This window comes from Sardina pilchardus, chromosome 22 (assembly GCF_963854185.1).
Source record: "Sardina pilchardus chromosome 22, fSarPil1.1, whole genome shotgun sequence".
In the NCBI taxonomy this organism is placed as follows: domain Eukaryota; kingdom Metazoa; phylum Chordata; class Actinopteri; order Clupeiformes; family Clupeidae; genus Sardina; species Sardina pilchardus.
In genome coordinates, this window is record NC_085015.1 from 5,125,193 (window position 1) to 5,150,930 (window position 25,738).

Genomic DNA, 25,738 nt, shown 5'->3' on the forward strand with positions numbered 1-25,738 from the left:
GAGTCGGCAGGATGGCACAAGGGGAGGTGGAAAAGGAGCATAATTCCCCAAATGGTGGAATATCCCTTTAAGTTCATGTGAGTCAAGGCAGGTAACCCAATACTTTTGGCAATACAGACTTGAAGTTCCAGTATATGAGAAACTTGATGTGCCTATCTTCATCCTCAAGTATGCAGGTAATAAGGAAATATAATTGTTTTTTTGACCTGGTGAACTACAATGCTACAATGCTACAAGGAAAGTAATTCAACACACCCAACAAAACCCATCTGTCAAAGTCATTTTGATGCATTGAGATATGTCATTTTTTTTCTGTTAAGGATTGGCACAAAGACAATGGTTGCCTTTGTTTGTGCCCTTTGATCTGTGAACTTGCACAGGCAAACTTGGACACAGGGTGTGATTTGTGAGGAAAAAAAACAGAGGGAAATGCTTCCTTGTCTTTAATTTGCCCAGTTATTTTTTCCACTGAAACTAGCCATATGATTGGTTGCACAGTTGGCATTCTGAAATGTTGTGCATGATCAAGGCCACATGAACCACTCATCATGCAGCCACTGTAACAAGCAGCCATCAGCGTGACGATGACGGTGAGTTTCTGAACTTGAGTTTGTCAGATTATTTACTTGACTGACTCACGTTTAACAATCATTTAGCAGAGGGTTAAAAGGGTGGCCATTTACTGTCTGGACGGATAACAATCTCCTTATATGCTGTCTGAACCCAAACTTAATGCCCCAGCATGTACGCTTACTTTACTTGATTCAATGCGAAAACAAATTAATTACTCACTTGAAATAGTATTTCGACACAATGAGGAAGTGTTTCATTATAGACTATTGTATGTAATTGCAAGGTAAGAAATTGGACAGCCCTCACTTTACATTAGTTTTTTCTACAGTCTATAATTATCTCAAGGTATTGTGCAGCATTTTAAAAATACAAAACACTGACTGGAGTATTTTGATGCAAAATATGGCATTTACATCAAATACAAATGACAAAATACTCTTTTGTATTCGTATTTTAAATACATGTATCAGATATACTGCCCATCCCATCAAAGTGTTGCAACATTCTTGGCTCTGATTATGGTTCTTACATGAATGGGCTATTGTTTAACACACAGGAAACAAGTTTGTCGTCGCCCTACAATTTGGAGCTAGCTTTCGGTTGTTTCAAGGTAAGACTTTGATAATAATTATGTTGCTGAGTTGATGAAAATGGGGAGCTCAATGTCAAGGGTAGCACAACCAGTGTGACCACGTCCCCCTTACACACCTAATCTGGTTCAGATGCCAGGGACATACAGTAGAACAACCAGTTGCTACGTTTTAAATAAATAACCATTTATTTACATGAATTGCACGTATTTACTGTAAACTCTCTCCTCGGTCCTCGGTCCTCAAGGCTCATTCCCACTGATCTATAACTAACACTGGATAGGCTATCCCATTGTTGCCGCCCCATCATTCTTTATCTATATCAGTGAGGACGAGGATCGAGAAAGGAACGGAGGGTGTATAAAAAAACAAATGAGAGGCACCCATAGTGTGCAATCGAGCCGGTGGCAATGCTACTGTCATTGTCAACTCTGTTGTCATTGATGATGAGGTGCTACCAGCAAAGACAGGTGATAGCGAAGAGATCCCAGACCTCTTGAACTGGATTTAGGAGGCTGATGCCAGGTTGCTGGTGCATGTTGAGTGGGCTGTTTGTGTGAAGTAATGCAAGAGGGTTGTTGTAGTCTCCAATGACACAGACACCTTTGCATTGCTTCTCCATTACTGCCAATACTTCCAAGAACTCGAGATGAGGGAGATCTGGCAGCAGTATGGCACTGATGAGAGGCGGCGAATGCCGTATGAGCAAGGTGGGTCTATGGCTTCCGACCCAGTCCAATATTTAGCCAACTTTGGAGAAGCAGACACCAGAGCAAGATGCAGCGTTGACTGAGAGTTCTTGGTGTGTGTCTGGGCTGGGGCCAGGTCAACTACAATGCCACTTGCCACAAGGACCCCAAAGCAAGACTAGGGCCAATGGAACATGGATGGACGGAGCACTTTGGTACACGCCTGCCATCAAAATGTCTGAAGCCCTTACCACAAGTACTTAGTCTGGTTTTCACCATACTAAGCTCAATCTTTTAAGATTGAACATTAGTCTGGGGAGGCTGCGCTTTGTTTCTGCACAAGAGGTGTGATTAATGGGCATCGTTCAAATGCAGTGGCGGACCGTGAGTTCAGCAATTAGGCCTTCAATAATGACTATTTTTTGGCAAAAAATAAATAAATTAGGGGGGCGTTACGGGGGGATCCCCCCGTAGATTTTTTTTACATTACAAGGTTAAAATGTGCAATTTCCCTGCATTTCACAGTGGGAGAGAAACGTTTTCTCTTTCTAACGCGAGTCGGTGTATCACTATTTTCGTTACATAAACAAATACGTCCGAGCTGAATTCCGCATTGTTTATTGGTAAACATAACATCTTTATTGGGACCTGGCCATTATCCTTATCAGCAGCATGGGTTTGAGCAGACTAGGCCCTACTTGAAATATTTAGGCTATCGGCTTACTTGGTTCAGACTGTTTGTAGAGCTCTTCTATTTAGCTGTAGCGTGTAGGCTACAGTGCAATTATTTTAGGTTGCTTCGCTGCTGCTCCGATTACTCCAAAGCATGGAACTACAGGGCTAGGCTATCCTACAGTCAGTATCTTTGCTGCAGTGTTTGCCAAACCTTCACGGTGCACTATGAGAAATGTCTCAACAGAAAATGTCACAGCACACCACCCATGATATTAAACATAGAAGTCACAAAACGTATTGCCTGTTGCCACTGCTTGTTGGCTATTTCAGAATGCATTAATAGCTCACATTATGGCCATGCCACGGATTTCACCAATAATTTCCACAAAACTCAAAGAGATCAAAAGTCGGACTAAACTAGCAGGGCAGTAGACTGGCAGTAAACCAGACCTTGGAGGGCAGGGAACCAAATGACAGTTTGACATGCCGATCCCGACAGCTTCACCAAGTCTCATCAACTCGCACACAACTTCAAGCTAGCATACAATCTAGTCGTACCAAGCTAACAATCTAGTCGTAACCAAGCAGCACTAAAACACGTTTGTTATATAGTAAAGGGCCAGATAACAAGCATCTATTTTCAAGTCTTATGTTATGAAATAAACATGAAACAAAACTTACCAATTCCTGCAGTGACCAGCTACGTGCAGAGTTATAGCTGACGTTATGTGTAGCACTATCGATATCTGCTAGTCCAGCTGACGCTGACACTATAGCCTACATTATTTCTGCTTAATGATGGTTTATTTACTATTCATAACTATAACCATAGTCATGTCAGTATGACACATTTATGTATCCATTGAAGTCCAGTCTGATTCTGACACTGGCACAAGATGTATCACGTCAAGCCATAGACAGTAAACGCCTCAAACAGCGTTAACATTTGTGATGAACGATTCCGGGGATTCTTTTCGAACATTGCAGGCCTAGCTGCAGTCAGACCTGCCTACCTCGCCATAATAGGTCGATTTGATTGGCTAATTAGTCAGATGTAGCCATCAATCAACCCGAATCCAAATATATGATTTCTAATGGTTGCTTAGGTACCGTAAACGCAGTGATTCCTTGTGAAGGCCTGATGCGGGCCTTAACAAGGGAACTCATGGGATTGGGTGAAAATATATCGCACACTCTCACTATTTGTTCAGACAGTCTGTCAATCATTTCACATAGCCGACAGCGGTAGTAGTCGAGAACGATCGGGGAAGGAGAAGCATGAGCAAATAATAAATGGTTAAGTAAAATGTTACTAAAGACACTAGTATTTTTCATTCGTTTGGAAATAGTTAGGCCTTCAGAGAAGGCCTTGAAGGCCCTGACGGTCCGCCACTGTTCAAATGACTCCGTACGCAATTGCCACGAGCGGGGCTTTGGTAGTAGCCTGACTCTCGCCAGACCCTTGTAGTTCCGCCATGCTCCACCAGAGGCGTTTCGCTGAGCTCCACACAAGGGTCTGGACGCGAGGGCAATCCAAACCCCTGCCAGTGATCAAAAAATTAGCAACCAATCAGGAGCGCCGAAGCGAGTATTTGATTCAAATAACAATGGCGGCACGCAGCGAGGAGTCTTGTGCTGACATTGATTCTGCTATTTCAACCGTTTTGTCGAATCTATCGAGTATTCATTCTTTAAAAGATTAACAGAGAATAGTTTTGAAGACATTTATTGGTGGCAAGGATGTTTTTACTCTTCTTCCGACCGGGTTTGGCAAGAGCTTGAAGAAGCCTAGCACGTCATTCAAGATAACAGGCAAGTGGTTTATCAAATCACATGCGAGGATGTTTTACAAGGACCCGCCTTCATAAATACATCTCCTATCGAGAAGTCCCAGATCCTTGTGTGAAGCAGACAGCGAACTACAGGATCTGGCGAAAGTCAGGTTACTTTGGTAGGCCTACATTAAACTTTTACCAAAGTCGGTCAGTAGAATCGTACTGTAAACACGTCCTTCTGTATGAACTGTTCCAGGGCAAGTTTTTGTTCTGTTTTCAAAGAAAAAAGCCTTTCAAATCTTCCAAAACAGAAGCGACAGCGGCATCGATAGGTTGAGTGTGTACACAACTGCTGCTTTGCGTCGCTTATGTTTCGTCATCGTCACGTCACCGGCCAATAGCGTGCCAGGACTAGAGTATGGCTTTTTCTGATTGGAGTCAAAGGTTCTGGCAGTAAAGAGAGGAGAAATTCCCTGGAAGTTCAGGCAGGGTTCACCCAGTACTCACAGTATGTAAGTGAGAAGGGAAGTGTGAAAATTGTTGATGTGGATGTGGTTCATGCCTCATATTCTGCAATGGGAAACTCATCCTGCAAAAACCCATCCCACCAACATGCATACAGTACACATACAGTACACTTTGAGAGAAATGAGACTATATGGTGCACTTTTAGCTAATTTGGTATGATGTAATTTGTATCACTTTTATTGCTGCATAGTTTTATTTGGACCTTTTATATTGTTATAAGCCATTATCAGCCATGAAAAAGTTGGCGGCTGCAGCAGCCATTTGGGTTTTGGCTGAGCCGGCTAGCCAGCCAATAACTTCATCAGCCAGCCATTATTCTCAAAACGTTCCGTCTAGAAAAGTGCATTAACTTTGAACAACTGCACGGCGTGAGGTCTGTAGCCACTTGCGTTGTGTTCGTTTCCGGTGCTAATTTAAATGTTTTAATCGCTAGAACTGTATTGTTTGTAGAACTACTTTTCCCAGACACATGTCAACTAATTTCTCAAAGTGCGGTTACTAGTTCTAAATGGATGGTTGCTATGGCTAAAAGCCAATCGTTAGTTCTAATCTCCCGTTGTCAAGCTGGCATATCCCAGGATTCTGATGAATGTTAACTTTGAAAGATTGCTATTTTTCTTAGCCTACTGCCACCTACTGTAACTAGCTAAATGACACCTGTCATATGCTAAACGTTACTATGATCTGAATGTCTGTATTTTACAGCTTGTATGTAACATGACAGTGCATTTAAACTTCACAACAAGTTTGGCGAATTAATATTCAAGTGTGATATGGCCAACAAATTGGAACTACTTCATAGCCGTGCGTATATCTAAAGTTAATGCACACCTTATAGAATGCAGGACAATGGGGAATTCAACCGAGCAGTGGAATAATCCAAAGTATATCCTCCTATTTTGTCCATTGTTAAAGCATTTCATCAACCACATCTGCTGTCTCTTCTTGTGCCCCCTCTCCACCCCCCACCCCCCACTCCCCACGCATAAGCAGTGACCACTGATTCTTGGCTGACATCTCATTCAGTGGGGGAACCGTTGGAGGAGACAATCCCCAGCCAGAGCACCACCACCGATACTGCCACTGCTTGCAGACCATGATTCCCTTCTGCTTCTCATCAGGGTGGGTGAACATGCACACGCACACACACACACACACACACACACACACACACACACACACACACACACACACAATAAACCAGACATCATGCTTTGAATGTGTAGTGTTAGGGTTAGATCCTGAGACTACTAGTCCTTGGTGTGTGTGTGTGTGTGTGTGTGTGTGTGTGTGTGTGTGTGTGTGTGTGTGTGTATGTATGTGTGTGTGTGTGTGTGTATGTGAGAGTTTACCTGTCTGTCTGTCTGTCTGTCCAGGTCCCACCCGTTGGACAAAGCAGGGTTCTTCTCTCTTGGTTCATTTGCCTGGATGACGCCCATGATATGGAGAATTTTCCAGAACCGTCTGGACCGAAGCTCTCTGGTTCTCTCACCGCAGGATGGAGCCAGCGCCAACGGGAACCGGTCCGTTCACTTGCACTCGACACTCTCAGAACCGACTAAACCCTCTCAGAACCGACCAAACCCACTCAGAACCGATCACACCCACTCGGCCAGCACAATGCCTTGTTGAATACATATTAAAACCGCTCCATCTGTTCATAAAAATCTTGTTGATATTGACACCCGCAATTGGTTTGCGGAGAGAATGTGCAGAACTGAGCAACAGTCCTATTTTGTACCGCTATGTGAAGCATTCAAGTGAAACTGAATGTACCTGATTTAAGTTATTAAAGGGAAACTATGCAGATTTGGCGATTTCATCGCTGGTTTCGCTTTCGCTTTTCATTTTCGCTCGTTTTAGGCTTGCAGATTTCTCTGCAGAGCTTTCCCTACAGCTTTAGCGTGTATTTTTAGGCTTGCAGGTTTCTCTGCAGAGCTTCCCCTACAGCTTTAGCGTATACTTTTTGCAACAGTCCTCAATCGGTCAGTCTGCCTTTTCATGAGCATGATTGTGAGGCTGGAGACTTTCCTGGTGGCACAAACTTGCATGCGTGGTTTTTCCGCTCAGAGGCACTATAGTCCTAGCCTGGGTGCCGCCGAACTTTAGCCCCGCCTACATTATTTTTCAGCAGGGAAGTATTTTACAGATGGAATCATGGATATCTTGTTTAGTTATTCATTAAATCAGAAAATACTACCAGCCTTTAAAGAAAATAAATTTTCGCCATGTTTTTTGGAATAAACTGTCATAAATCAGGCTAAGGGTAATATAGAACCGACTAAACCCAACTAGAACGAGCCCAATCCAATCAGAACCGACTAAACCCAACCAGAACCAGCCCAATCCTATCAGAACCGACTAAACCCAACCAGAACCAACCCAATCCAATCAGAACCGACTAAACCAACCAGAACCAGCCAAATCCAATCAGAACCGACTAAACCCAACCAGAACCAACCCAATCCAATCAGAACCGACTAAACCAAACCAGAACCAACCCAATCCAATCAGAACCGACTCAATCCAATCAGAACTGACTAAACCCAATCAGAACTGACTCAATCCAATCAGAACCAACTAAACCCACTTAGCCAGCACAATACCTTATTGAATTCATCTGTTTATAAAAATCTTGTTGAAATTGACAAGTGTACATTTTTTTGCAGAGAGAATGTGCAGAACTGAGCAATGGTCATATGTTGTACCGCTGTGCGGTACATCTAGTTTCACTTGAATGCTTCAGATTGAAGTTAATAAATAAGATCTGTAAATAAATAAAATGTGTTGTTTCCATTAATTAATAAGGGATATATGGAACAATAACCATTGACAAGTAGAAGATACTAGTATAAATGTAAACTTTTTTGGGTTGCAATATTGTGTGTGTGTGTGTGTGTGTGTGTGTGTGTGTGTGGGGGGGGGGGGGGGGGGGGGGGGTCAGGATGGAGCAGTTGTGGCAGGAGGAGGTGTCTCGTGTGGGCCTGGAGAAGGCGTCTCTGGGGAGGGTGGTGATGCGCTTCCAGAAGACCCGCCTCTTCCTCAGTGCCATCACCTGCATCCTGCTGGCAGGGTTCACGTTCATTGGACCGGTACGTCCTTACAGCCCCCCCCCCCCCCACACACACACACACACACACGGAGACTGTCCCATTCTTACCCCTCACTTGAATACTGAAATGCACTTTAATTAACCCTGTCTGTAAGCCTCAAGATTGTGAGTCCTGTGATTGTTGCGCTGTCTCTGATGATGTTCTTTGTATTGTATTGTCTAGTGTCTAAAGTCCTAAACACACCAACCCGATAATCGGCCGTCGGGCAGTCGGGGGCGGTCGGGGACTGGAGTCTGTTTGGTGTGTCCCGTGCCGTTGCCAGTTGTCATCGGCGTAGGGGTTAATTTTGGCCAGTTTTGGCCGACTTGACATGTAGAGTCGGCCAGTGGCCGTCGGCCTCAATTTACCAATCTGATAGGTTGAGTCTTACTCCTAACCCTTCAAAACATCTAGGTAGCAAAAGACTTTGTTTAAACTAACCATTAGCCCTACAATCAGCGATGTAAGTTTCAAACCCATTTTGATAAACCTTCCTAACAAATTTTTGCTAGAACTACGTTTATGAACGTGTGTTATTTCAGGTTATTTCCCATTCACTTTCGTTTACTGTGCTAATATTAGCTAGCAAGCTAGCTAGGTAGGTTAACGGGCAGAAAGTTATTTATTCTGTGCCTTAGAGAGTGTTTCGTCGGCATCACACACAAGCAATAGCCTGGATGCCAGACCGAAGTTTAGCCCCGCCTACATTATTTTTCTGCAGGGAACTTCGGTCTGGCACTGCTCTGTTCAGCTGCTACTATTCGAGGCACAGAGCTGTTCGGACCAATCACATTATCAGGGCGGGCTTTATGTGATGATTGACAGATGAACAGCAGTGAGGTTCACGGCTGCATGCGTTCGACGAGTTGGGTGTGAGACCGTGTTGGCTTAGGTTGATTTTGATTGCAACAGAAACGCTATGGCTATGAATGCATAATTTCATTGCATGTAAATGCAATGTACTGTTATCACTGTTCTTCTTCTTATTATTATATCTTCCGACCAAAATCAACGATCAAAGGCTCTAAAACCACTGAACCGTTTGACGTCATTCAAACACTCCTACATAGGTCTTGTAACGGAGATTTGTTCTATGATTTTTCAAATGTGTGAATGTAACGGTGCAAGAGGGCACAGATACTTTGACCCTTGTAACACACAAGCAATAAGACGGAGACAGTAGTATCATAAAATACAAACAGTTTATTAACAGAGTATAAAAAGTAATTCACAACACATTCCAATCAATTGCCCCTATCCGTTCAGTCTTTTCCCTTAATTAGGTAAACTATGGTTTGTAATCTGGCGCCCCCTACTGTAAACACAATGTCACATAAATAGCTAGGCTCACTCCACACCAGTCCTACAATAGCCAACAATATTTAGAATAAATAGCACAGCAACCAAACCCACGATCAAAGCAGTATAAACAGTTCACTCAATGTGCAAAATTCAAGATTCAATCCATGCTATATCACTCCAAAATACAGGATACAATTGGACTAGTGCAAACATGCAATTTGAGCAATAAGATATAAATAAACACTCTGCAATTTGAGATATTCGACATGTGCAAATATGCAATTCCAATAACGTGATTAAATATCAAATAGCACAGCAACCAAACACACGGTCATAAGAATATATAAATAGTTCACTACGTGCAAAGTTAGCAATTCAATAAATATGATGGCACTCCAAAGTACGGGAAATACAATTCGACATGTGCAAATATACAATTCAAGCAAAGTGATTAAATATGTGCAAATACGCTCAGGGTGTATATAACTCGTAAGGTTGTCTATGTTAGAACAATTGCAAGTAGCCTAAACACCACGGACTTAAGGAAGTAGACGAGCAGCCACACACAGCTACCTAACTAAGGGGCGGAGGGGCAGAGGAGCGAGAGAGAGAGAACGAGAGAAGAGAGAGTAAAGTCAGTAGGCGAACTTCAGTCCACCACTCACGACCCAGCCCAGTCCAGAGTCACTGTAATCGCTGTAGAGTAGTGAGCGTTGCCAGCGGGGATACACCGTAGCCGCGGCTTGAATCCCACCCTTGTATTCCAGGCCGGCGTCACGCTGAGCAGCTCCGAAGGAGGCGGACAATCGAGACTGCGGGTAGAGGAAGGGAATAATCAGTTCTAGGATAGAATACGCATTCAGCCCACACGCTCTCACCAGAGTACAGTTCGGACACTTTCCTTAACTGACGAGATTAGAGTGCGTTGAATAGTGTCGACTCGTCGTGCTGTTGTCCGCGTCTCGGAAGAGTTGTCGGTCGTCCTGGAGCCCTCTGTCCCGACGCAGGCGTTCATTGTCCTTTTATCCACGGCTTTGCCAATCCCGCAGCTCATCAGTGGAATTGGGTGCACCTGTGAACGGAGGTCCTCACACACCCACACGCAGGCTCAACCAGACACACAGAAAACAGCCAATCCCACCCATATAAGTAATACATGTAAAATCAGTCCAGTGCATTCGCTACATTTCCCCCCAGTCTTTAATAGGGATCGTCCCGATCACTGCACCGTATATTCGCTACATTTCCCCCCAGTCTTTAACAGGGATCGTCCCGATCACTGCACCGTGTTCCATAGTCTCATTTCCATCAGGCCTACCCCTTTTCTACATTTCCCCCCAGTCTTTTACAGTGATCGTCCCGATCATAGTCTATTTTTTTTTTTTTAAGGCTTATAGCGTACAGGGGGTATACCTCGGTTAGGACGTGGGGGGTTTCGTCGGGTGGTGGGACCAGACATGGCGTCAGGTTCAGGGGCTGGGCCAGTGGTGGTGTTGGAGGAAGAGGACCCTACTACATTCGGCTCAGGGGCGTCGTGGGGTGGGATGTCTGAGGCCTGGGAGTGTGATGTACCCCTCACCAAGTCCAGGGGTGCAGTCTGTGTGGCTGGTGCTGAAGGTGGTTGGTATGGGAGGACATCGCTGGGCAGGGCCATAGGAACATTCGGCCAGTGCTGGTGTAAAGAGCTATTGCTTGTCGAGCTTTGACCCTCTCCCTGTTGGTTGTCGTCGGCCGTAGCTTCCTTCCGCTGTCCTCCGGGGCAGGGCCGTATGTTATTTCGGTGGATGGTGCGGATGGGGCCATCCTTACCCTCAGGGCGAATGCTGAAGACTGGGCGGTCTGGATATGGCTGAGCAACCACCACAAAGGGAGTCGGGAGCCATTGGGGTGCGAGTTTACCCTGAGCACGGCGACGGAAGTTCCTGAGCAGCACCCTCTCTCCTGGTAGCAGTGGCAAGGTTAGGGTGCGTTTATCATAGCTGGCTTGATTCCACTGCTGGCGACGCTCAACGTTGTTCCGTACAGTGGCATAGGCTTCTAGGAGGGTCTGGTGGTGATTCTTAACCCACCCCTGTAGGTCGTATCTGGGCTGTGGGGGTGCAATATCATGTTGTACGTCCACTGGCAGCCTTGCATGGCGGCCAAAGAGGACATAGTGAGGGGTCATGCCTGTGCTGGAGTGGGTAGTGTTGTTATAAGCCTGCAGCAAAGCCGGGCAATGCTCTGGGCCACTGCGCTTGGGAGTCTTGGTCGATGGTGCTCAAAAGGGACAGTAGAGTGCGGTTGAACCTTTCGCAGGCCCCATTACCCTGCGGGTGGTATGGTGTAGTTCGATCTTTCTTACAACCATATATTACGCAGAGGTCATGCATCAGGTCTGATTCAAATGCACCACCTTGGTCACTAAGGATGCGTTCTGGGCAGCCAAATGGGAGAATGAGATTAGTCCATAGGACCTTGGCGGTGGTCAAGGCAGTCTGATCTCGGGTGGGGACCGCTAGAGCGTAACGGGAGAACACATCAGTTATTACAAGGACATAAGGATACGTATCAAAGGGTCTCCCCAATGACAGAAAGTCCAATGCAACAATCTCTAATGGGTAACTAGGCGATATGGAGCACAAGGGTGCTTTTGGTTGGGCTCCCCTTTTCCCCAGTATACAGTTCATACACTCATTCGCCCAAGCTCTTGCACTCCCACTCATGCCCACCCAGTAAAATCTCCTCCGTAAGAGTGAGACCATTCGGTCCCCACTTGCATGACCTGCGGCTCTATGATACTCCTCCCATACCTGGTGGGCTTGATCGACGGCAATCACGACTTGTTGCACTGGAGTCCCAGTGTCTGGCTCAGTGACACATCTAACAAGAACTCCCCCCTGCAGCTCCAGGCGGTCCCACTCCCTTAGTAAACCTCGAAGCTGGGGAGAAAGAGTGGAGAGGTTAGTTAGGTTTGGGGGTCCACCTTGTGCTTTCCAAGCATGCATTTGCCGAAGGTCCGGGTCCCTCTTTTGCTGCCTACCCCATCTCTCCAGCCCAACCGGTGACTCTGCTGGCTCAATACTTCTCACTGCCTGTGCTGCTGCCTTGGTGGTCTCCCCTGGCAACCGGGAAAGAGCGTCCGCATTGCGATTAGTCGTCCCCGGCCGGTACCGGATCTCATAGGAGTAATTCGCCAGCTGGGCCACCCACCGTTGCTCAGTCGCTCCCAGCCTTGCGGTGTCCAAGTGGACCAAAGGATTATTGTCCGTAAAGACTGTGACATGAGCCCCCCACAAGTAGTCTCTAAATTTATCGGTGATAGCCCACTTCAGGGCTAGCAGCTCGAGTTTAAAGGAGCTATAATTTTGGTCACTTCGCTCCGGTGGGTGGAGGCTCCGACTGGCATATGCGATAACTCGTTCTTTGCCGTCCTGGACCTGAGCAAGGACAGCACCCAGGCCATCAAGACTTGCGTCCGTGTACAACCTGAAGGGGTGTTGGAAATCGGCATAGGCCAGGATGGGGGCAGTGAGGAGGGCCTGTTTCAGGGCATCAAAAGCCAACTGGCACTCCGTGGTCCACCGGATTGCTGAAGAGGGCCGATTAGCATTCCCTTGCAAGAGCTGGTTAAGTGGGGCGGCTATTTTGGAGAAAGCGGGGATGAATCTGCGGTAGTACCCCGCAAACCCCAAAAACGAGCGCACCTGTTTCACGGTTGCTGGAGCAGGCCAGTCCTGGACGGCTGCCGTCTTTGCTGGGTCTGTCGCCACACCCTGGCTGCTGACCACATGCCCCAGGTATGTTACTTTCCGCTGAAACAAGTGACATTTGCGGGGTTGCAGCTTTAATCCATGGGCCTGGAGCCGGCTAAAAACCTGCTCAAGATGCTGTAGGTGGGTACAAAAGTCAGGCGAGTATACGATTACATCGTCCAAATAAATCAGAAGACAGTCATAAACGTGGGATCCCAGGCAGCGCTGCATCAGCCTCTGAAATGTGGCTGGCGCATTGCAGAGGCCAAACGGCATGCGCTCAAACTGGTACAGGCCGAAAGGGGTGGTAAAGGCCGTCTTCTCCTGATCTGCTGGGTCCACCTCCACCTGCCAGTAGCCGCTCGCCAGATCAAGAGTTGAGTACCAGTCTGCTTTAGAGAGGCTAGCAAGTGATTCCTCGATGCGTGGGAGTGGGAACGAGTCCTTGTGAGTCACTGCATTTAACTTGCGGTAATCCACGCAGAATCGCCACGAGCCATCTTTCTTTTTCGCCAAGACGACTGGGGCTGCCCACGGGCTGGAACTCTCTTTTACCACCCCACTATCCAGCATTCCCTGTAGAAGTGCCCTCAGGTCTGGGTAGAGGTTAGGGGGCACGGGGCGATACCTTTCCCGTATTGGTGGCGCTGTGCCTGTGGGTATTTGATGTGTGACTGCTGCAGTCTTCCCGAAATCTTCATCGTGGGCTGCAAACACGTGGGTCCACTTTCTTAGAAGAGCTGTCAGCTGGGCCTGTTGGTCACGGTTAAGGTCCTCACCTCGTAGTGCCAAAGCAGGATGGTCTTCCGTTGGGGTCTGTTCGACAAGTTGGACGTCGACCTCTACTACTTGGGGTTCAGGAGTCCGTAACACAAGCCTGGATCGCCCCTCTATATCTCTTGGATCGATCTGGGTTACTGTGGCCAGTGGGCGTCGTTGCGGCAGTTCCAATGGGAAGGGATTCGGGTTACAGACGCGGAGAGGGACTTTCCCACCTTGTATCACCCCCACAGACCTGGCTATGCACCACTCCCGTCCACGGTCATCCATGTCTTCAATCAAAACGGGTTGGTTTGCCTGATTGCCTGCCTGTGGAACATAAGCCCAAATGATCATTTCAGTGGCTGGAGGGATCACCACTGGGTTCTGTCGTTGCAGCTTGGCTATTCCCTGGACCCTTACTTCAGCTTCCACAGCACACGTTCGTTGGCAGGCTGCAAAGGCAGCATCCCAGGCCTTATCTGCAGAGGGAGGAAACACGGATTTAAAAGCGGTGACGCCTGGGTGCCCGCCCTGGAAGATGCCCTCCCAACAGTCAACGATCACATTCATACCTAAAAGACCATATTCTGTATTAATACAATCATCTTGTACGACAACCACCCCCTTCCTTTTCACCTCCACTCCCCCTATATTGAAATCAAGGACTGCATATCCCACATAGGGAATTTGAAGACCATTAGCTGCCCTCAAAGCTAACCATGAAACTCGGCCGGGATCTTGTATACAATCCTCACTGAAATGTTGTTGGAACAAGGACTGACTAAAGAGGGTAACTTGAGAACCGGTGTCTATAATACATGGAACTGTTCGCCCTTGGACCAACACCTCAACTACTGGGCATTTGCCCACCATAGAGGGCCTTTGAGGGGGTGTGATTGTCTGCCCCTCCCGGTTCACTCGCCCTGCTGTGACCGGGGATGCCGAAAAACCGCTTGTGCTGGGCGTCTTCTTGGGCAGAATCGCTGTATGTGCCCGGCTTCCCCGCAGTCACGGCAAATGGCCCGTCCTTGAGCATCCCACTGATACAGCTGCTGGCTAGGGGGAGCTGAGCCAAGGCGTTGACGTCTGGGAGCGGTGTTGGGGTGTTGTTGCCAATTTGATTGTGGAGGCATTTCAGCCATTGGTGACTGTGGGGCCAGGCTCAGGTGCGTGCGGAGTTCTTCTGCAAGGGTCTTACCCAAAGTTGTTATCTGTTCTTTTAAGTCCTGCTGTAATTCCGCACGCAGGGCATCCTTCATCTGCTGCCAGTCAGCTGTGGTTGTTTCTCGACCTTTTCCCTCTGTCGTTTTGGCGGCTGTTCTCAACGGGGGCGCTGTGAATGTAGGACAGACCTGGAACTCTTCTTCCGGTGCCAACTCCTTTTCCAAGGCCTTCGATTCCTTACATGCATCCATGAAACTGAGTGTGGAATTCCTTCGTAGTAGTCTTAATAACTCCTGTCTAATCGGTCCCGGTCTCAGCCCCATCGCAAACTGTGTGCGTAGCAGTTCATCGTCTGTGCCTTCGGCGAGTGGATCCCTGGCCCGCCACTTCTGGTGTAGCTCACGCAGGCGGAGGCTGAAAGCCCCGACAGCCTCCCCAGCTTCCTGTTTACAATTGAAAAACTGTACTCGTAGCTGTGCAATTGGCTGCTGGCCACCATATAGTCCCGCTAGAGAGTCCAGGATTTTCAAATCGGTGTTGCGGTTTCCCTCATCCAGTAGCAGGATCTCTCTTTTGGCACTCCCCTCTAATGCACTCAGAACAAAATCCACACGTTGTTCCACATTTAGCCCCTGAGCCCGAATAAAAGCTTCCATTTGTGTCCGCCATTCTTGGAATTTACGTGGTTCTTCCCCCCCGCTAAATTTAGGGACCCATGGCCCACCCATAAACCAGGGCATTAATGCATTTAACACTTGGGGCCGTGCGCTATCTACCTGCGGCTGCTCGCCATTACTCATATTGCCTGCGTGCATCAAGGGTCCTGCAGACTACGCCAAAATTGTAACGGTGCAAGAGGGCACAGATACTTTGACCCTTGTAACACACAAGCAATAAGACGGAGACAGTAGTATCATAAAATACAAACAGTTTATTAACAGAGTATAAAAAGTAATTCACAACACATTCCAATCAATTGCCCCTATCCGTTCAGTCTTTTCCCTTAATTAGGTAAACTATGGTTTGTAATCTGGCGCCCCCTACTGTAAACACAATGTCACATAAATAGCTAGGCTCACTCCACACCAGTCCTACAATAGCCAACAATATTTAGAATAAATAGCACAGCAACCAAACCCACGATCAAAGCAGTATAAACAGTTCACTCAATGTGCAAAATTCAAGATTCAATCCATGCTATATCACTCCAAAATACAGGATACAATTGGACTAGTGCAAACATGCAATTTGAGCAATAAGATATAAATAAACACTCTGCAATTTGAGATATTCGACATGTGCAAATATGCAATTCCAATAACGTGATTAAATATCAAATAGCACAGCAACCAAACACACGGTCATAAGAATATATAAATAGTTCACTACGTGCAAAGTTAGCAATTCAATAAATATGATGGCACTCCAAAGTACGGGAAATACAATTCGACATGTGCAAATATACAATTCAAGCAAAGTGATTAAATATGTGCAAATACGCTCAGGGTGTATATAACTCGTAAGGTTGTCTATGTTAGAACAATTGCAAGTAGCCTAAACACCACGGACTTAAGGAAGTAGACGAGCAGCCACACACAGCTACCTAACTAAGGGGCGGAGGGGCAGAGGAGCGAGAGAGAGAGAACGAGAGAAGAGAGAGTAAAGTCAGTAGGCGAACTTCAGTCCACCACTCACGACCCAGCCCAGTCCAGAGTCACTGTAATCGCTGTAGAGTAGTGAGCGTTGCCAGCGGGGATACACCGTAGCCGCGGCTTGAATCCCACCCTTGTATTCCAGGCCGGCGTCACGCTGAGCAGCTCCGAAGGAGGCGGACAATCGAGACTGCGGGTAGAGGAAGGGAATAATCAGTTCTAGGATAGAATACGCATTCAGCCCACACGCTCTCACCAGAGTACAGTTCGGACACTTTCCTTAACTGACGAGATTAGAGTGCGTTGAATAGTGTCGACTCGTCGTGCTGTTGTCCGCGTCTCGGAAGAGTTGTCGGTCGTCCTGGAGCCCTCTGTCCCGACGCAGGCGTTCATTTGCTGCGTTTACATGAGAGCTTTAATTCAGAATAAAACCAAGTTAAATCGGAATAAAAGTTAATTCCGCTTTAAAAGAGACCATGTAAACCCTTATTCCGCTTGAAAATGATTATTCCGAATTAAACTTAATTCCGATTTAAGTGGTTGGTTTATTCCGATGTTAAAGCGGAATTAACTCCCCTCCTTGATCATGTAAACCTTTATTCCGATTAAAAGTTTATTCCGTTTGTTTGGCGCATGCTCGTATAAGGAGGAAGAAGAAGCGCATGCTCGTTTCATGGTTAATTCGGCTCCGTCTTCTTCCCCCCTTCTCCGACAGTCTTCTCCTCCTCAGCTAGCAAACGTGAAGCTTGACAATATTCTCGAGCAGCTGGCTAAATAGTAGGCCTATTATCAGAGTTACTGTGAAACCCGTTTTCATTATGTTATTGTCCATGCAGTAACGTTAACCCGAGATGACAAAAAAGTTGCTAGCCAGCTAAAGTTTGTTTTCTTCCGGTAGACCTTATTAGGCTACGTTCATGCGCCGCCTGTCCAATCGGAACCCTTCCCGACCCCCAGACGTTCAGCAGAATACAATAAAGCGTAATTAACGTATGTTCCATGTAAACGCCAATTCTGAATTATTATTTCCATGTAAACTCGAAGGAGAATATTTTAATTCCGATCTATTTAATTCTGAATAAACTAATTCAGAATTAAAAACATCATGTAAACGTGGCCATTGTCCTTTTATCCACGGCTTTGCCAATCCCGCAGCTCATCAGTGGAATTGGGTGCACCTGTGAACGGAGGTCCTCACACACCCACACGCAGGCTCAACCAGACACACAGAAAACAGCCAATCCCACCCATATAAGTAATACATGTAAAATCAGTCCAGTGCATTCGCTACATGAACTTTATACTTTTTGAGATATTTACGATAAAAGAAATTAAAATTCCCATAGAGTTTACATTGAGACCCTTTGGCGGCAAAGATTAATTGTTACGTCAGTGCGCAGCTGTCAGTAATCAAGGAACTCTGATCCAAAGCCATGCCACCACCGCTGCGCTGAACCAGGCTAAACGTGAATGTTACGTTACGTCTAGCCTACTCATTAAGCTGTAACTAGCTGCAGCTGCTGTAAACCAGGACGTTATCGTCTTGTCTCCTGTTAGGCCACTCCTTGATTTGTTTATATCGTAACAGTAGCCTAACCGGTTTGCTCTCGGTAACCTAATCAACAGCTAAAGACAATCTAACCTAACGTCAACGTAAACACTGTATTTAGCTAACGACAACCAAACTTCCTCCAGGCTAACGTTTAACGTCGGGGTAGGCTGCCAGGCGAACAGGGCTTACACAAGGGCTTTTAGCCATCTCGACAGAGCAGCGTTTTAAGTGAAGTCCAACCAGTTGCACCATTTAGGTTCAAGCCTTCTTCTCAGTCGCTTATTGTACATTCATATTAGGACAATCACACTCACACACCTGGAAACGGTTTCGAAGAACATACTAGCTCATCCTGTAATATGTGTAGCCTACATAAAATATTCTACTGTAAGCTAACGTTACATTTGCTAGATATCCTACCTGTTGCTGCATCATCGTTGATTGGCGTTGTTTGAGATTGTATTCCATATCCTATTTAACCTGCATATGAAGGCTATGTAAGCTATCCTACCAGTCGTTTCACTGTAGGCTACTAAAGTCAGCTCTTGCAACTCGTTTGAAGTTGGCAACTTCATTCAGTCTTTTAAATTCTAATAAATGAAGAGTTAGTTTCCAAAATAGCCTATAGCCTATCCACAATTTTGATGCATTTTCATAAATCACTTTTTAAATGTGACTTTCCAAGTTGGAATTGTAATTGGGTAATTGTTATTTATCTATTCTTCAGTTTAGCCTAGTTGTCTTTTTAACTATAGGCCTAATATGTTTTACGCAGCTAACAACCTTTTTGCATTTACATGCAATGGTAATTCCATCCATGGAATTACATTTTCTAGTTTGTTCATGCAGTTTGGCTTTTAGTTTATCTTAGCTATTGAAACGGAGGTTTTATCACGGGTTCACACAACTATTTCTGAACACTTAGACCAACGTGGATATGTGGGAAAACTTCAGTTTCACTTTCACCAAGTTAAAACAGCATGTTTGGGTGATGTTGTTCCCGTTTGTTTAAAAATGTCTGTTTGCTCGTTGGGTTACCGACACACTTCCCCAGCTGTTCATTGCATACAGTTTGAAGGAATTATTTTTAAAAACGAGGTAGAATGTTTTCCATATAGCCTACCCTGCTACATATTTCGTTGTCTTAGATTTCGCAGATGATAGGTGCGTTTGACTTCATGTAGCCGTCTTAAGACGACTGCAGACGAGACTATTTCTGACATTCTGATACGTCTTTCAAACATACGTCATGGTTGAAAACCTATCAGAATGTCAGAAATAGTCTCGTCTGCAGTCGTCTTAAGACGGCTACATGAAGTCAAACGCACCTACTGACAGCCAATAACTTGTTCAGTTTGGTTTGGGCTATCCAATGAGTGCAGAGCTATCCCCCCCGCCCTGTATCAGTTGAATCACGCCCCATAATCGCAGCTGAATGGAGCAGTTTCAGACTCATATTCTGACAAGAATTGAGTATGACGTCGTCAGGCTACACAAGCAATGGCAATAAAATAATACACACTATATAATTATATTTATATTTTCTTATTGCTTAATCAGAGAAGTCTGAAAACTAGTGGCAATTAGTTCCGCGAATCCTGCATGATATCTACTCGACTAAGCCTGCAGTTATGGATAATGTATCACACTTCGCGCATGCGCAGAACGTACAATTGGCGTCGGCGTCGCTTCGGTGTGTTCAGTCGCACTTTTTTGACCGACCAGGGGAGACGAGAGCCCGACTGATAGTCCGACTGCTTTTCTGCCGAAGGTCGGCTGGTCGGGTTAGTGTGTTTAGACCTTAGGGTGTTGTATCGTCTTGGCCTGCAAAACTATTTACTGTCTTGGACTGTAATATATTTTAAGTGAAGTACCCCTAAAAAAAAAACTCACAGAGAATCTGCCCCATTCTTACCCCTGATAACCCCCTCACGCGGGGAAACTGCCCTAGCCCGTGTCTGGCCCCTGATGATCCTTACTTCCCCATTTTCCACATGCAGTAATCTGTTGGTTCAAATATGCCGTTATCCAATCACTCAAATCAGTTCAGTTCAAAAAGCTTTACTGACATGACCATTCACATTCACCTATGTGCAATGTGCATTCTATCCATCTGTCTATCTGGCTATCTGTCTATCTGTCTATCTATTTCTCTATCTCACTCCCCAGGCTGTGTTGGTGTATGAGATCCTGAAGTATGTGGAGACTCCAGGTCACCTCTCTCTGAGTTACGGTTTGGGAATGTGCTTCGCCCTCTTCATCTCAGAGCTCCTCAAAACCTTCTTGTACTCGTTGTCATTGGCCATCAGCCTGCGCACGGCTACACGCGTCAAAGGAGCGCTCTCCACGCTCGTCTTCAGGAAGATCATCAACATGCGCATCATCACCAGTGTGTCTGTGGGACAGGTTAGACACACACGCACACACACACACACATATATACCCAGATAGCAAAACTACACTGGGACGGAACTGGGCCACATCTACCACAACATTCAGCACGGATCTGCATAATGGACCTGATCCGGTGTCCAAACGCACATCGGTCCAAAATTGTTTTGTATCCGTTTGACAGATCTGCGGCAGATATGAACTTGCACTCGTCCAGGTCCGTCCCAGATAGCAAAACACACCTACCACGACATCCGGCACGGATCTGAATCGTGGACCTGATCCGGCGTCCAAACGCACATCGGTCCAAAATTGTTTTGGATCCGTTTTACTGATCTGGTGCTAATAAGGGCTAAGATTGCTCCCAACAAACAAGATCACGTCCCGGCGATGATTCAGAGCATTTTAAAGGACGTATTTGCTTTTGTGACGTTTAGCTTTCCCCCCCAAGTAGTTCTGACACGAATTACATGGCGTTCGGTGATTATTCATGGAAGTGAAACACTTGTCATTATTGTTAAGCAGACATTGGCCTACAGTAATGGTTAGCATTTACGTTCATTATTTGATTACCGTATGTGATACTAATGTCTTACCTGTGATTGCGGCTTGTAGAGTGATGATCACGTCCAGATGAATGTTTAACTCTTTAGTTAGCTGGATATTTATACCCGGTTAGGTCTGATACTTTCACGACTACGGTGTATTTCCCCCCTAATAAATTACTAAGTCAATGGTCATATCTAGTAATGTTATTGTTCAAAACATCAGTGGAGTAGGTTAGCCTATAAGCTAAGTCCCAACCACATTGTTTCAAAATTCAAAACTAATATTTGCAATGCATGCTGGGAAGCAAACCTCAACAAAGTAGGCCTACACAAAATATAATTAAAGTTATCAGAGAAGGTTATATTTCATATCTAAACCATGAGGTTTATAAAGACATAACATTGTGATAAGCAGTATCCTTAATTCTTCTGCAAAGTTTTTTATAGTGGTGACCAGTTGGGGATGTTGTGAATGTCTGCCTAAAGTCATATGTAATATGGGACCTGTATTGCAGATCCGTACTACACACAAGAAGCGGACCCGTACCACACATAGAGGCGGAACCGCATTGCAGATCCGTACCACACAATAAGCGGACCGGTACCACACACAAGAAAAGTAGGCTACCACACACAAAAAAAGTATATATTCTATTCTAAGAGGCCGTACTACACACACAAAAAGTATTCTATTCTAAGAGGCGGAACCGTATTGCAGATCCGTACCACACGCAATAAGCGGACCCATACCACACATAAGAGGCGGAACCGTATTGCAGATCCGTACCACACACAATAAGCGAACCCGTACAGGTCCGCTTCTTGTGTGTGGTACGGATCTGCCATAGGCTACGGGTCCGCTTATTGTGTGTGGTAGGCCTACGGATTTGCAATACGGGTCCGCTTATTGTGTGTGGTACGGGTCTGCTTCTTGTGTGTGGTACGGATCTGCAATAGGGCTCGGGCACACGCCTTGCATTCTTGGAATATAGCCACCATGTTGGTAGCGTACCGAACGTAATATCCATTCATGTAGATGCAGAAGACAAGAAGCAGAAATATAGTATTAGCGATTCTTTTCCTCTTGCGATCGTGGGTTGCGCTGTTACACCCCACTACACAGCACCAAGAAGGCAACAACTAAGTAACAGGAACACACTAATAGGTGGGAGTAAATCCATAGTAATCCATAGTAAACTAAGGAGTGAGGCAATATGGCTGTAGCGAAACCGAGCCCTATTCATGGGTTTCATCAGGTCCCTTTCCACAGGTGTATACAATCAAGCACCTTAATTATCAATGCAGACTGCATGGTGCTTGATACACCTGTGCAAAGGGACCTGATGAAACCCATGAATACGGGTCCGCTTCATGTGTGTGGTACGGATCTGCAATACGGGTCCGCTTGTGTGTGTAGTACGGGTCTGCTTGTTGTGTGTAGTACGGATCAGCAATACGGGTCCGCTTATTGAGTGTGCTACGGGTCCACTTATTCTGTGTGGTACGGATCTGCAATACGGGACCGCTTATTAGGTGAGGTACAGGTCCGTTTATTTTGTGTTGTACGGATCTTCAATACGGGTCCGCTTATTGTGTGTGGTACGGGTCTGCTTATTGTGTGTGGTACGGATCTGCAATACGGGTCTACTTATTGGGTGTGTTAGGGGTCCGCTTATTCTGTGTTCTACGGATCTTCGATACGGGTCCGCTTATTGGGTGTGATAGGGGTCCGCTTATTCTGTGTTGTACGGATCTGCAACACGAGTCTGCTTATTGGGTGTGGGCTACATCTGGCCCACAGTCAGATACCGTAGGTCCGCTACATACGGATCTAAAGGCTTTCATGCGGATCCGGCCCAAAGGAAATTGCTATCTGGGTATATATCACACACACACACACACAGGCAGACATGGTAAACAAGGAGGGTCATTGACAAACTGACAGGTCTATATGGCTCACATACTTCGTCTAGACTCTAGACCAATGAAAGAGTTCAGTTTTTCTTAAACGTTTCGCATGCTATTCTGTAGGTCATTAACGTGTTGACGACAGATAGCCAACGGATGTTTGATGCGGTGATGTTCACCCCCTTTATGCTGTTCGGTCCACCAGCATCACTTCTGCTCAGCATCTTCTACAGCTGCTATGTTCTTGGATACACCGCCCTCATTGGAATCTCTGTCTACCTGGTCTCTATGTCTGCACAGGTACTCTCACTCACTCTCACTCTCTCTCTTTCTCTCTCTCTCTCTCTCATATATATATATATATACATATACAGTCTGTCTATCTATCTACTTTCTCACCAACTTTCTCTTGATGATTCGTTGGGCTGTTAGTTCTGGTTTAACAGGGTGATAAACATGTTCCGGAGTGAAGTTGCCGTGGTAACGGATAACCGAGTGCACATCATGAACGAGGTTCTCACCCACATCAAGCTCATCAAGATGTACGCCTGGGAGGAATCCTTCCAGAAGAAGATTGCAGGTACCAAGATTCGCTTACTGTACAACGGCTATATCACGTAACAGGGACCATATCGAAGAAATGTATTTTGCTTATGGTAACTTGTAGGAGTGTAACAATCTCGATTGAAAGGCAAATATTGATCCAAATTTCAGCCGAACTTCGATGTCTCTTCGGGGATAGTAAAACAATCATATTATCATTCATGCTATTTCATGTTTCACTATGTTCACGTCTATGTTCACAGTGTTTCCCACACATAGACTAATTTGTGGCGGTGCGCCACAGATTCAGCACTGGCCGCCACATATTGTGTTTCGTTATTCCTATTTATTTATTTATTAACGCTGTTGAAAAGCATTCGCTAAGCTGAATTTTCTCTCTCGTTCGCGCTCAAGGACACTCGCCCTCGACATGCATTTAATTTAGAAATTATAGTAATATAATCAAAAAAGGAGAATAGGATCAAGGATGTAGCATCAGTTGCAAAGTCATGTTGGTTTAAAGAATATTTGAAGACCAGACCTTATTGAACACAGTATACAACTTACGAAGAGTGATGCTTAATAGGGTTCCCACTCAGTCAAATGTAAAATTCCACTATCCTCCGAACTGGGCTTGGCCCCGTGAAAGGAACTCTGAATGCTTCAGTATTAACCAAAAGATTTTGGACAATTCCATGCTCCCAAATTTACACTTTTTGAGATATTTGTAATTAAAAGTGTATTTTCCCCCACTTTAATGGAGAATGTGATGTCATAATGGGCCAGAACTCTCAGTTCCCAGTCTAGTTAGAACACTGCCCTGTGAATCCAACTGTCACTTTTAAGCAAAGATTCTAGAACAGAGCTCCACTATAGAATCTTTGCCTTTAAACCTGGCTCTCCCTGAACTACATATCCACGATATTCCGCAGCCCAACAATGGGGGTCGCCATGACACCGAGACGGTTTTCTATTTCCGGCGAAGCTGCATTGTATCTGTTTTAACGTGACGGTTTACGGTGCTTAACATATCATAACGCATTTAAAAGTAAACTTTTCTATTTTATATCGGTTATATATGATGTAGTATATACATGCTGAGGGCAGAATTGTCAATATTTCGAAAGAAATCTAAGTTGAGGCATAATCTAGTTAGCTATGGAGAACGCACATGTTAACAGAATGAACGGAAGTTGAAAACAGTATCGTAACCATCGCAACGATACATATTTCCGGGTTAAGGAATGAGGTGGATAGTATACGTTCGACCGGACCCACGTCACACAGAGCAGGTTGTTTGCGCCACGCCCCTTTTTGGGGGAAACAAGCCCTCAGAACAAGCCTGAAACAAGCCAAAGTGAACGGGTGTTGTTCACGGTCACTGATCTATAACGAATAACTTATTATTTATAGATCAGTGTTCGCGGTAGACAGACATGCCGATAAGTTGCTGTGTGGTTGGGTGTACCAACTACAAAGCTAAGAACCCCTAACATTAGGCTACACCAAAAATAAATCAGACCAACGAAAACGGAAATCTAGGCTAACACTTGGCTAACACTAGCAGCTAGGCTATCGGCTATGACAGAAATTATCATATGTTGGAATTATCTAACGAACATACTTTACATCCAAGCCTGTCAGTCAACTACACAACATTACAATTAAAATAAGAGGCCAAAAATACAGGAAAACAATTTAGTTATTTAACTGGAGATTCAATGAGATAAGAGTATGTCTGGGTATGACACTGGCCACTGCTACTGCTAGCAGGCTACTCGGGAGACCGAAGGGACATGTTTTTACTTTGATTAAATTAAGCTATTGAACGTATTTTTCACGGTCAACGACCGGCAAAGTGGTAATATATTGAGTGGTCCTATTGATTCGTTGTGTTTTCTGTTATCATTTACCCCTACGATTTCGGTACGAATTACGTTTATTGAGCCTAATTTGCATTGGAGTTAATGGGAGACGTAGTTTGTTTCCCCCTAAAAGGGGCGGGAACGTTCGTCGCGAGTCAAGTTCCCGGATGTGCCGGTCTAACGTATAGAAGTGTTTCCTGTGTGTCAAAATAAAAGTCTACCCAGCAGATTGCATCCCCTCGTGTAATTCCTCGGAAAAAGCATTTCTAGTTTAGTCTGAGATCCTGAAGAGATGAACTAGAACCACCCAGTTTTAGTCACTTCAAATGTTTTTTGAGTGTCTGTGCCCTAAACAGTTTGTGTGTGTGTGTGTGTCTGTGTGTGTGTGTGTGTGT

General features: G+C 45.5%; 1 protein-coding gene across 1 annotated transcript in view; it reads left to right on the top strand.

Annotated features, from left to right (window-relative positions):
• The first annotated feature begins 1,812 nt into the window (after positions 1 to 1,812).
• The window catches only part of LOC134070529 (ATP-binding cassette sub-family C member 12-like), a 47,261-nt gene continuing 23,335 nt past the window's right edge, over positions 1,813 to 25,738 (top strand). The window contains exons 1-7 of the mRNA XM_062526914.1: positions 1,813 to 1,862; positions 5,857 to 5,952; positions 6,207 to 6,353; positions 7,775 to 7,922; positions 20,258 to 20,494; positions 23,059 to 23,235; positions 23,368 to 23,515. Of these exons, the coding sequence (XP_062382898.1) occupies positions 1,813 to 1,862; positions 5,857 to 5,952; positions 6,207 to 6,353; positions 7,775 to 7,922; positions 20,258 to 20,494; positions 23,059 to 23,235; positions 23,368 to 23,515 (1,003 nt within the window). The remainder of the gene's footprint in view (positions 1,863 to 5,856; positions 5,953 to 6,206; positions 6,354 to 7,774; positions 7,923 to 20,257; positions 20,495 to 23,058; positions 23,236 to 23,367; positions 23,516 to 25,738) is intronic.